At 32.7% G+C, this 13,512-nt stretch overlaps 1 protein-coding gene across 1 annotated transcript; it reads right to left on the bottom strand.

The window, feature by feature from the left end:
- Window positions 1–4,218: 4,218 nt before the first annotated feature.
- LOC111411021 (F-box/kelch-repeat protein At3g06240-like) lies at window positions 4,219–5,604 on the bottom strand. Its single transcript, XM_023041597.1, has one exon. It carries the CDS (start codon window positions 5,539–5,541, stop codon window positions 4,435–4,437), a length of 1,107 nt encoding a protein of 368 aa, XP_022897365.1. The 5' UTR covers window positions 5,542–5,604; the 3' UTR covers window positions 4,219–4,434.
- Window positions 5,605–13,512: the final 7,908 nt, after the last annotated feature.

Below are 13,512 nucleotides of genomic sequence, written 5' to 3'. Positions count from 1 at the left end.
TAAATGCTATAGACAAAAAAATGAGTTGACTTTTTTGATACTTACTCACCTGTTACTAGGATTACCTTTATTAGAATGTTAATTGCTATTGCTTCATTATACGATCTTATTATACATTAAAGGGATGACAAAATTGCATTTTTAAATGGAGACTTAGAAGAGGGGATTTATATAGACCAACATGAGGATTTGTTGTAGAAGGCCTTTATGATAAACTATGTAGTCTTAAAAAATTCCTTTATAATCTTAAACAAGCCCTAAGCAATGTCATGAAAAATTTAATACAATTTTGACATCAAGTGGTTATGTAATAACTGAAGTAGATAAATGCATATACAGCAAATTTGAAAATAATTGTGATGTGATAATTTGTTTATATGTTGATGATATGCCAATAATGGGAACTAATTTAGATGTGGTTAATAAGACTAAACAGTTTTTGAAAAAATACTTCGAAATAAAAGATTTGGGTGTTTCTAATGTTATTCTAGGAATTAATTTTAACGCAATCACATTATGAGCCCGTTTGGTAGCCATTTTTTTCAAAATGCATTTCCCCCTCTCTTCTTTTCAACCACACATTCTTTATTAAAATAATATTACATGTAAATCAAAAAAGTTTCCTTATTTTTCAACCACACATTTCACATCAATTTACTATTTTAAAATGCATTTTTACATAAAAATGCATATCAAACACCCCCTATGTAGAAAAAATGCTTAAAAAGTTTAACCAATACAATTGTTTTCCTGCTAAAACACCTTATGATGCAAGCCGTCATTTGAGAAAAAATTCAAGTTCTAGTGTTTTCGGTTTAGAATATGTTAGAGTGATTGGTAGGCTTATGTATCTCATGAATTGCACAAGACCTGATATAGCATATGTGGTCAATAGACTTAGCGGTATACTAGAAACCCTAACATTGAACATTGGGATGTTCTTATTTGAGTCTTGAGATATTTGAGATACACTCTAGAATGCGGAATATATTATACCAAATACCCTGCTGTACTTAAGGGATATTGTGAATGTTAATTGGACTTTTGATATCGGTGAAAGTAAATTTACGAGTGGATACGTTTTTACATTAGCAGGCGGTGCTGCATCTTGAAAATCCACTATGCAAACTTGTATTGCGAGATCTACTATGGAATTTGAGTTCATAGCTTTAGATAAAATAAGCGAGGAGGTTGATTGGTTAAGGATTTTTCTTATTGATGCTCCTTTGTGGTCTAAACCATTTCCAACTATTTCTGTCTGCTGTGACAATCAAGCAGCTATTTCAAGAGTTCAAAATTCATCCTACAATGAAAAGTATAGACATTTATAGGAGGCACAATACTGTGCATAAGCTGCTTAAGGATGAGGTTATAGCTATTCACCACGTGAAATCAAGTGATAATATTGTTGACTAATTAACCAAATGATTGGTTAGAGAGCTAGCTCAGAAAACATCGAGAAAATTGGGCTAAACTAGATCACATATAATGGAAAACCAATCTTGCGATTGGAGATCCTATGGAAATGTCCAATGCGACAACAAAGTTATTGGAGCCAAACCTTTCCTTATGATGCGTAGTACTAATTGTATTGATTGGAGGATGAGTTAATGCTCTTAATGTTTACTATAGCGGATATTCAGTGGGATGTTTAGATACAATGTACCCTTGATAGAAGCACCTATTTGGGTGTGGAAGTAGAGCTGCTTTCTATGAGAATTGGGGCTAACTCTCTAGAGCACTAAAAGGAACTGAAAAAGTTTACAATCGAAATGAACTGCGAGAACTCGATGATTGTTTTAAAAGTCATGTGTACTCTATTGCTTCAGTTTGCAACTATAATTGTAGAACTCAAGACGTAGTTCACTCTATAGTTAGCAAGCTCGATAGAATATACAAAGCCAAGGTTCAAATTGATAGATATCTAAGCCTGCGTGATTTCTACAGTACTTCAAAGTAAAATTTATATATATCATATTTCTTTCATATAGGGGATCGTTAGATATTTAGACAATAAATATAATATGTGAAAAAGTAGCTATTTTAGATGAAGTGCGCAAATGATAGAAAGTGTGAAATTTATGTGGGAAATTGGAGGTTCGAGTCATATCCCATGCAATAATAAAAATTTCTTTGATTGGAGACTTGGACTTCCTTGATTAAAATATATATTTTTTTAAATTTTAATCATTTTCAAAATTATTTAATGGTTCAAACTGACAAGTATAAAATGACCATTTTTCAACAAGTCATTATGCACATTCCATTAAAAATTGCAAATCTTTCTAGATCATGATAAAGGCAATTATATCTATTGTGCCTATATAAAAACTTATATGATTTTGGAAAAAATACATAAAAAATGAAATTATAATTTCCATATTCTGTAATTTCTTATACTTGAGTTTTACATATATATACATATACATATACATACATATATATATACATACATATATATATATATATATATATATATATAAGTACACTTGAGAGTTCTGAAACCATTTATGACTACTGTACAAGTGGTTTGTTTGATCGTTGTATCTTGGGAGCGATTGTCCACAGAGGTTGCGGCAATTATTAACGAGCAATTTCACTCTAAGACATCGTGCTGTCACGAGACTCAATCAGTCGATAGTTTTATTTCTACATCTTATTGTTCTGCAAGTTTCCGCAAGTTACTGCAACTAATTAGTTTCCAACAGCATCTACATCTTGGTAGTAGATCTCAGCCACGAACCATCTCCTTCATTTGAGCTAATTTCCAATCGTCTGTTACATATTTCACCTACTCTTTGAGCTCTTTTTTCATCTAAAACCATGCATATTCAATGATAGCGAAAGTGCCATTAACTCCCATGAAATTCTATTTTGAGTCTATTAGGTTTGATCCTGACATGCTTTCTGATTTCTTCTGTCAAGAGGTGCTCAGGAAGTTCCTTACTTTCTTGACTAGTAGTTCTTGACAAAAGGATGCACTGCAAAACCATTTTGATCAGTAGTCCCTTCCATGTGCGATAAAGATGCGTGCACATACTCAATAAGGCAATCACTCCTTTCACAAATCTCACTCCGTCAATTTCTTGTTAAGTTTTGCGAACAAAAAGTTCAATTATTGCCTTGTCGAGCCACGAATAATGAAACTATTCGAGTATTACGAGATATCAGTACGGAAAATCTGACAGAATTTGCTTCTTAGATTGCCTACTATAAGAATTAATCTGTGGATCCATCTGCATGACCCCAACTTCAATATGACAATCGCTTTCCTCATGAACCCTTATGTATACCTAAGCCACCTCCAATTAGACTCCGCTCATGCATTATGGAGTTTTGGACAAAAACCATGAGGGCGGCCTTTGTCAAAAATAATATCAGAAACTTGAAGGAAGTAAATATTATTTATCTAACAATTCAGGACCTTATAGGTAATTGCTTCAGTTAATTAGCGATCAAATGGCTGTAGCAGTTGGATAAATATATTATGCAGAAGAACACATAATTTGTCGGGCTATTCCATAGCAGCAGAGTATCGTTTCGAAATGGAGAACTGTTGATGATAATAGATAATCTCAGATTGGCAATGCTGTAGCCAAGACTTCACAAATCACAATGAGATTGAAATTAATTAGCGAAGAAGGGAAGTTGAAATGTTGAATACTGATAGCTGAAAAATGAGCAATGAAAAAGTGTTGTTGAGATTGATAATCTTGACATCAGTCTTTAGACAATGTTTTAAGAAGATTTCCCAGGTAGTTTTATATTTCAAGCCTTTGTGAATGCGGCTGGATTTATGTTCCTTATAACATGCAATCCCAAGCAAAAACCATGTTGCCGAGTTGAAATTTATATCGGTTGCTTTCATTGGAAGTGATTTCAAGATTTCAATCCATTTTATCAAGACTATTTGGGGTAGACCATGCCAAGCTTCGCATTTGGCCTGATTTGACCCGACAGATAACTGGGTTTTGCTAGGCTATCACAAAGGCAGGTCAGCTCGACCGCCTTTTAACTTCTAGTCCAACCAATTCATATACCATATATCCTGGTAAACGCGGACAGCAAAATACTTTCATTAGACAGCCTGAATGAATCCTAGGACTCCCATGTTTACTGCATTATAACTTATAAGATCATCTTATTGTGCAATCACTTATTTGCAAGAGGAAAAGTAGTATATACACATTAAAGTTCATAGAATTCTTTCCAAGAATCAAATCAGAACAGTGTTCTTAAACATTTATCGTTGCCATACAAAGCATCACAAACTTTTAATCATACCATCTTAAACCAAACTTAAGTACTTATATACAGAATGTCAATAAGCTGACAGCAAAAACTTCAAATAAATAAATCGAAAGCGAATTCTTAAACATTAAACACTGACAGAAAGACCATCAAATTTTTTTTCCAAGATTCGTGGATGTGCGATCAGTTGTTTAGATGAGGTGAAATAAGGGTCTCTGTCCAGATACGTGCCTTCTGATAACTAGAATTACCAAGATTCGTGGACGCAAGTATTCCATCTTTGTAAGTGACTACTTGAACTCGTCCACCAGTTATCACCTTTAACATGATCTTACCATCCTCGAACAAATACATGGGGGTAAAATATGTGCTCTGAGGTTGATCCTCATAGAAAGGAATAGTAAACATTTTTGTCAGAGATTCCATAACACCGTATTCTTCAATCACCCATAGATCAAACGATTTACTGAAGAAAAGGTTGTACAAACAAAGCTTTCCCTTCAATACACATAATTGCGGGAAACGTTGAGTACAACAGCTAATCCATGGTAGTGATAACTCTCTATATGTTTCAGTTCCTATTTCAAGTGATACAAGCAGAAAAGGTAGTGGTTCTTTGTTATCTTTGCCATGTATAGCAATCCAATGGAATGCTCCGTTCAACAAGTTAGATTTTTCCCTATTCCAGAGATCTACACTTGGGAAATTCTCAACTTTTCTCCACAAGGAATCACTCTTCAGTGAATAGGATTTTAACTTAGTCCTTAAGCCCTTTCCAATATCAAGAAACAAGAAAATACTGAATACTTTATAGTCATCTGAGATTGAGTCATAAGCTATCGCATATGTGAATCCACGTGAGTGGATACCAGGAACAATTTTGATATCAATAGGACAATCTGGAAGTTTTTTCGATTCTTTGGTAGAAGGGTTCCATACAAACACACCTCGTCCTCGTTCTTCAATGCAAAACAATCCATCACAAGAATCGTAAATGGTCCAAATCTCTGACCCTTTAACTGGAGTATCAAGAATCTTCAAATCCTGAATGCGTTCTTCGTCATTGGAAAAAGATGAAAGGGAGTTTGACAAAACACGATTTCCTGGAGATTCAAGATAAAGAACCGACTTCGCAGACTGATTTTTATGTTTCTTTTTGAAGTTGGGATCTTTAGAAATCAAATAGTGGAATGATTTTGAAACACATTTAAAACGTATCAGAGATCTTACAGGAAGTCTGGAGAGTATTTCGATGATGATATCACATGGTAATTTCGCCGCCATCTTCATCTGCCCTTTTGTGACGAACAATATTTAATTATATACAGAGCTTTTTACAAGTAGTCTTCTGTCCCTTGGGTGATATAGGTTTATGGATGAGAGTCCTGTTTTCGTTCATCATTCTTGTATTTCTATTCTACTTTAAATCTAATTCTATTAAAATTTTAAGATTTTAAAAGGTATTATATTCATTTACATTATGTCTTAACATTATCCTTATTAAAATTATGTATTTAAATACTATATATTTACATCACTTTTATATATCTCTTATACTTTAAAAGTTAAAACTGTCTCTATTACATTTTAAATTTTATAAAAAATATAATACGTTACTCTTATTAAATTGAATTTTGGGTGCGTTTGATTGCGAACATGGATTTTCATGAAAAGAAAATAAATTATTAGTTAAATGTGTTTGATTGATTTATTTTTCAATTTAGAAAATATTATTTTTTTTTCATTTTTTATTAGTGGTTTGATTATAGAGAAGGGATAGATGAGATACAAAGAATGAATTCCCTTAAAAATAAAATCTCAATAGAAAAAATATTTTCATATATTTTTAGGAAAATATGGTTACGTAGCCAAAGTAGGAATATGTTTTTCATGAAAAAAATGTCAATCAAACAATACAAAAATAGAAGTTTGGATAGAAAATACACATTTTTTATAGAAAATATTGGCAATCAAATCCACCCTTCAGTATTTCAATTCCATCATCCCATTTTCTTTTATCTTTTAAAAAGTTCAATTTGGGCCTGTGAAAAAATATTTGGTGCTATCTTAGATCGTTGGCTGAGTTCTACTTGCATGATTAGTCATATTTTTTAATTTCTTGATTTTTACTTAATCTATATTTATACTCTTTTTGGTAGAGTGGCCTTAACAAGATGAGTTGCAGAATCCTGAGTTGGAAAAGGAACTCAAGGAAACTATACAAAGGAGAAAGGAAGGCACTGCAAGAGACATTTAGAACAAGGATCATAAGTACGTCGAAGATGATGAGAGGGGTAATAGACGTAGAGATAATTGATACCTTGAAGATGTTGACAAATACAGTCAACACAATGATGAAAGGTATCATGAAGATGTTGACAATGATGATAGATACGGAGTGAATATAGAGAAGACAGTGATAGAGATAATAGATACAAGGTAGATATTATTGACCTCGATTTCTACACAGATGATGTGACCAACAAATTCCGACTTCATTCAATTTACGCTTAAGGCTCGTGCACACTTGGATTTCAGCACAGATGACGTGGTCAACGGATTTAAAAAAAAAAATAGTGAATAGATATGTGACAATAGTAGATGATAATAATGGCTCTCTTTTGTATTAGAAATGAAAAGCGGGCTGGATCAATCTACTTTTCGATGGCCTAGCACGGCAGATTAGGCCTAATTGTTTGGGACGCTAAGCATTTTTGTGCCAACCGTGTGGCTAGGAAAAGCCAAAAGTGTTTGTGCACGACTGTGAGCCCCTACACTTATTATTATTGATGTTTTGACAAAAAGTTAAATTGAGGTTGTTATTATTATTATCATCATCATCTCATCAAGAGTGTTTATTTGAATATATGGAAATAGTTGACTTAAAAAATTTAATGATGCACTATCCTACGATTCCCATGTTTCTTTTGCAATTATTCTTCCATTCTTCGTACTATATTATAATGCTAGATCGCCACACTACCACTGCTCATACAACCACCACTCCACCACCCTAAAATTGAAAGGAGAGAAACAAAAATGCAATTGGGGGAGCAAGAAAGAGAGAAAAACCCTTCGCACATATATCGTTGCTATCACAGCTACGACCACAATGATGCCCATCACTAATGTGCATTCATGATAGGCAAAGAGATGAAAGTAACAACTAGAGAAGAAGAATGACAAGGACGAGTCGCTCAGTGTCGTAGCAACGCCCATTCATAGCTATGGGTGCACGACAGCCAAAAGCAGCAGTCGAAGGAGAAGTGAGCTTTTTTTGGGTGGAAATGTTTAGGGTGGGTGCAGTGGGGTAGGGTATACCTATTTTTGAAAGAAAATATCTCGTGCCTTATTGTTGAAATGAAAAGTAGGTGTAATTTATACTTTTCTAACTACTTATAGAAAGATGAATAAAGTTGATTGTAGTTGCAATAGTGTTGGGAGTTCTATTGTAGGTAAACCAGTGAAGCCATACCCATTTCACTGTAGATATTAGCTTTACCCATTTCTTTCATTTCCTTCTCACTTCTTCATTTTCCCACGTAAACCTAGACAGTTTCTTCTCTCACTTCTTCTTCAATTCTTCTCTCCTTTTTTTTTGTGATTAATCTTCGTGCAAAATTCTCGTGAATAGAGAGGTAAATCCTTGGCATGCCATTTTTCTCTATTTTGTTTATTTTTTGTTTATTCAAGATTGTATGTGCAACATTTTTTATTTCAAGTGAATACTTTTTGTGATTAATCTCTTCGTGCAAAATTCTGGTAAATCCTGGCATGACTCAGATTATGATTTTGTTTATCCTTGGTTTTATCTAATAATTATAATTTTGTTTTATTGGATTGACAATTTTGGATTTTTGTGTGAATAGAGAGGTATGTTCGGTTTAATGAAAATTAAAATGCTTATTATCTTCTTAATTCATTTATGTCTTGTGTATATCATAAATCAGCAATGTTGGCAGAAATCGTGAAGTATGGAAATAAGTTACTTCTGGATATTATTTAGATCGTTATTCTGAGTTAATTAAATTTTTAGCCTGTTTAGTAAAGTTTTCTCATGTATTAATTCAAATCTGGAATTTCTCTTCACAAAGCAGGGGAAAAGAATGAAATACATTCTGCCAATGTTATTTAACCCAGTCCAAAGTCTGCATTGTTTTGTGCGTGGTTAATGTAGATTAATTTTATCATTATAAATTTTAATTTTTTTCCTTCTCTTTTATTATATATGATGATTTTCCAATGATTTGTGCTGGCTGCTGGCTGTCTGACACTTCCATCTTTTTACTACCTCACTTCACGACTTAAGACTCTCTTGGTACCGCTCTTACACCCCACCCCCACCGCTATTCTAGAATTCCTTCCACAGATAATTTTTATGCATTCTATTTAATTTATTACATTCTTCTTTATTTTCACAGTTTGCATGTTACATATTTCCAACATCTTAATTGTAACAAAATTCAGTTATGGATTGTTAGGTAATTTAATTATGGGAAGACAATGTTGGGTACCTACATCTACGCAGCTTGATATTCTTCAAACCATATTTGATGGAGGAAATGAAAGTCCAACTAATACAGAAATTGTACAAATAGCTTCCTACCTATCCTCACATAGTCATATTTCTGAAAAAAAAAAACATTCGTGAGTGGTTTAAGAATAAGCGTACTCAGTTAGAAAGAGAAAGAAAACAAAAGCAATCCAATAACAACTATGAAGTGCAACATCATCGACGTGTGAGAAACTTCAGTTTAACAGGTTTGTATTTAACAATAGATTATCATACCCTTAAGCTTTATAAATATTTTTCTTACAAAATTTCTTTTGAAAATGTTTTTTTTATTCTTTCTTTCTTTTAGGTTGTGATAATGATCAGCTTGAATCTCAAATTGATTTACAGAAGGATCAAACAATTGATGTAGCTATTGATGAAAATTGTGTTAGTGAAAAGCTAAATAAAAATTATGAGGATAATCATGTTAAATGTCAGTCGGATGTTGATGTTAGTGTTGAGTGTGCAGGACAAATTGATAGGGGAAATATTCCTGTTGAACCTTTTGTCTTGCAATGTCCTAGAACTTGTACACATTGTGGTGAAAAAAAATTCTGAGCAAAAAGCAAGGGCTTTTGTTGTTGTAATGGAAAGGTCAAATTACAGTTACATAATATGCCTCCTGAACTATTCTATTTATTTACGTCTACATCTGAAGAGGCTATTGCTTTTAAGAAAGCTGTTCGCAGTTATAACAATCATTTTGCATTCACTTCATTTGGTGTTAAGTATGACAGAGAATTGTGTAAGAATAATAAAGGTATATACTTTCAGAATTCAGGGGAAAATATATCATTTTATAAACTCTCTTGTACCGCTGGATTGTCGTCCAACATATTTACAACTATACTTCTATGATACTGACAATGAAATTGATAATAGACTTAATACTTCAGACATGTTTTGTGAATTGACTTTGAGAAAGTTGATGGACATTTTAAACAAAAATCCGTATTCTAACTTTTTTAGATTGAGATCGTTGAGTGAAGTTACTGATCTAGAATCTTGTCGAATTTTACTGAGGTGTGATCCAGGTCTTGATCAGAGAACATATAATTTGCCAACATCACAACAGGGGGCTGTAGTTTGGGTTGACGATGGCCCATCTGAAAATACTCGGGGTTGGGATTTATTAATTTATGAACATTCGGGTAGCGTGTATAAAATTTAATATTATTATGGTTGTTATGATCCACATCAATATCCATTACTTTTCCCGTATGGAGAACTCGGATGACATGAAAGTATTGAGAAGGTAAATGTGAATGTATCCCGACCTCGAGTTTGTGAAAATTTAATAGAAACTAATAATCTCCACTCAGCTGAGGAGCTCTTGGCAATAAAAGATGATGGTAAAATTTATTACTCATAATAATTTACGTTTTATTGACTAAATGTATTTATCTTATTATAGATAATAGATGATGAATAGGTTTCATTGATATATATGTGTTTATTTTTTCAGTTTTGAAAACAAGGAGTAAACGAATGACAGTATCTTGTCGAGAATATTATTCCTACAAACTCCAAATCAGGTCTGAAAACAATTGTCTTCTTTTACATACAGGTAGACTCTTACAGCAATATGTAGTGGATATGTATGTTAAAATTGAAACATCAAGATTGGAATACTTTTGCAATAACCAAAAAATTATAAGAGCAGAAGTATATCAGGGAATTGTAGATAGCGTTCAAAATGGTGAGAATAGAGGTTATAAAATTGGTAGATCATTGGTGTTGCCTGCTGGTTTTATTGAGGGTCCTAGAAATATGAGAAAAAAAAATATGGATGCAATATCTTTAGTTTAAAGGTATGGGAAGCCTAATGTGTTTTTAACGATGATGTGTAATCCAAATTGACCTGAAATAAAACGTGAATTGAGACACAATGATGAAATACAAAATAGGCCAGATTTGTTGGTGCGAGTATTTCAGGCCAGACTTGAAGAACTAAAGACAGATTTGGTTAAGAGAAAGTTGTTGGCTCCTATAGCTGCATAGTTCATGTCATTGAATTTCAAAAGAGAGGATTACCTCATGCTCATTTTCTTCTAATATTTAAACCAGATTTTAAGATTAGAAATTCTTTACAAGTTGATGAAATGGTTTTGTGTGAAACACCAGACAAAAATAAATACCCTCATTTACATTCGGCTGATATAAAACATATGATGCATGGTCCTTATGGGGAATTGAATCCAAAGAATGTTTGCATGGAGAAAAATAATGTATGTAAAAATCAATACCCAAGAGAATTTGTCCAATATACTTCATTAGGTAATGATTCCTACCTGCATTATAACGTCGTAATGATGGTGTAACTGCTAAAGTAAGAGGATGTATGTTGGACAATAGATGGGTTGTGCCATACAATTTTTATATTCTAGTTAAATACGATTGTCATATTAATGTATAGGTATGCTCTTCTGTTAAAACTGTTAAATATCTATACAAATACGTATATAAGGGTCACGACCGTATCCATTCTACTGTGAATAAAGAAACAAATGAACACTTTGTTGATGAAATTACAAACTACCAAACCTCTAGATGGATTTCCCCACCTGAAGCTATGTAGAGGATATTTAGTTTTGATTTATTCAATATGTCTCATGCAGTGACTTGTTTACAGTTGCATACTGAAGATGCTCAAATGGTTACATATAACGAAAGTGATAATTTATCAAAAGTTATAAATAGAGATTTATTCATCGAACAATGTTAACTGAATTCTTTAAGATGAATATTTCAAATGAAAAGGCAAGAAATCTCCTATACAAAGAATTTCCTACATATTTTGTCTAGAATGCATCTATGCGAATTTGGACTCCTAGAAAAAAGAAAGATGTTATTGGTAGAATAGTCGCTGCTAATCCATCCGAGGGTGAACGATATTTTTTGAGAGTTTTACTAAATCATATTAAAGGGCCAAAATCTTTTGAAAATTAAAGAACTGTCAATGGTGTCATTTTATATACTTATCATGAGGTAGCGGTTTTATATGGTCTTCTTAGTGGAAATAACTACTTTGAGAGTTGTTTAACTGAAGCAATTGTTTACCAAATGTCCATATTATTGCGTCGACTATTTGCTATTGTGTTGACTTTGTGTTGTCCTACAAATTCAAGAAATTTATGGGATAAATTTAAGGGTTTTATGATGGAAGATTATTTACATAATGATATATCACAACAGAATGCTGAGATGAGAGCTTTGCATTGTATAAATTCTTTCTTGGAAGGTGCTGGTAAAAATGTGACTGATTTTGACTTGGTAGATTTCGATTTGAATGTGACTGATGATGATAACTTTCAAACTATGATTGCTGAAGAAACGACAAATATTAATGTTGAGTTAGACATAAATTATGCTAAAAGTCTAAATAAAGAGCAACAAAATACATATGATATAATTTTGGATTGTGTTTTGAACGATAAGAATGGAATGTTTTTTATTGATGGCCCAGGTGGCACTGGAACAACATACTTATACAAGGCGTTATTTGCCACTGTAAGATCACAAAATCTTATTGCATTAGCAACAGCATCACCTGGTGTAGCTGCATCTTCATTACCGGCTAGTTGGACAGGACATTCATGATTTAAAATTCCACTTCAAATTAGTTTTGATATGTATTGTTCGGTGAGTAAACAATCTGCACTTGGTAAACTTTTGTCAATTTCTAAACTAATTATATGGGATGAGGCGCCAATAGTTCATAAATATGCTTTTGAAACTTTGGATAAAATGTTATGAGATATTACTGAATGTCCAATACTGTTTGGTAGAAAAGTCATTGTGTGTGGAGGAAATTTTCGTCAAGTTTTACCAGTAGTACAGAGAGGAATGAAAGAGGATATAATGAAGGCAAGTTTAGTTTTTTCACATCTGTGGCCTTCTTTCACACAACTACCACTGATTCAAAATATGAGACCTAAATTAAATCCTTCGTTTTCTGAATATTTGCTAAAAATTGGGAATGGAATTGAGAAGGAACATTCATGCCGGATGATTATGTTTCCTCAAGATATCACCATCAAGTTTGAAGTTGAGTTTAAATCACTGAAAGAATTAATTAACATTGTGTTTCCCAATTTCCGAACATATGGAGACAATCTAAATATTATGATGAATAGAGTTATTTTAACCCCAAAAAATGAATATGTGGATTTAGTAAACAACATGTTGCTAAAAGAAATTCCCTGAGAGAAGTTTACGTATTTTAGTTTTGATAAAGTAATTGATAAAAGCGAAGGATTTATTCATGAAGACTTTTTAAATAATCTAACTCCGAATGGTATTCCTCCACATGAACTTATGCTGAAACGAAATTGTTCAGTTATGTTGCTTAGAAATATTAATCCTGCAAAAGGTTTATGTAATGGAAAAAGACTAATTTGTCGTGAATTTAGACAAAATGTGATTTTGTCTGAAATTGGAACAGAAGAATATCAGGGAAAGCAAGTTTTTTTTACCTAGAATTCCATTTATTCCACTTGAAGGTGATAAACAATCAATACCCTTCAAAAGAACTCAATTTCCACTTCGTCCTTGTTTTGCAATGACTATTAACAAAGCTCAACGTCAAACTCTAGATTTTGTTGGCTTATATCTTTCGGAAAATGTATTTTCCCATGGTCAATTGTATGTTGCATTATCCTAAGCTAGGACAAGAAAAGATATAAACGTTTTGATCAAACCTTCTA

Source organism: Olea europaea, chromosome 15, assembly GCF_002742605.1.
Source record: "Olea europaea var. sylvestris chromosome 15, O_europaea_v1, whole genome shotgun sequence".
NCBI lineage: Eukaryota > Viridiplantae > Streptophyta > Magnoliopsida > Lamiales > Oleaceae > Olea > Olea europaea.
This window is presented reverse-complemented; position numbering and strand designations above follow the sequence as displayed.

Bases quoted from the DNA above. Each gene is read 5' to 3' on its own strand.
- LOC111411021 (XM_023041597.1), bottom strand. From the start codon at position 5,541: ATGAAGATGGCGGCGAAATTACCATGTGATATCATCATCGAAATACTC.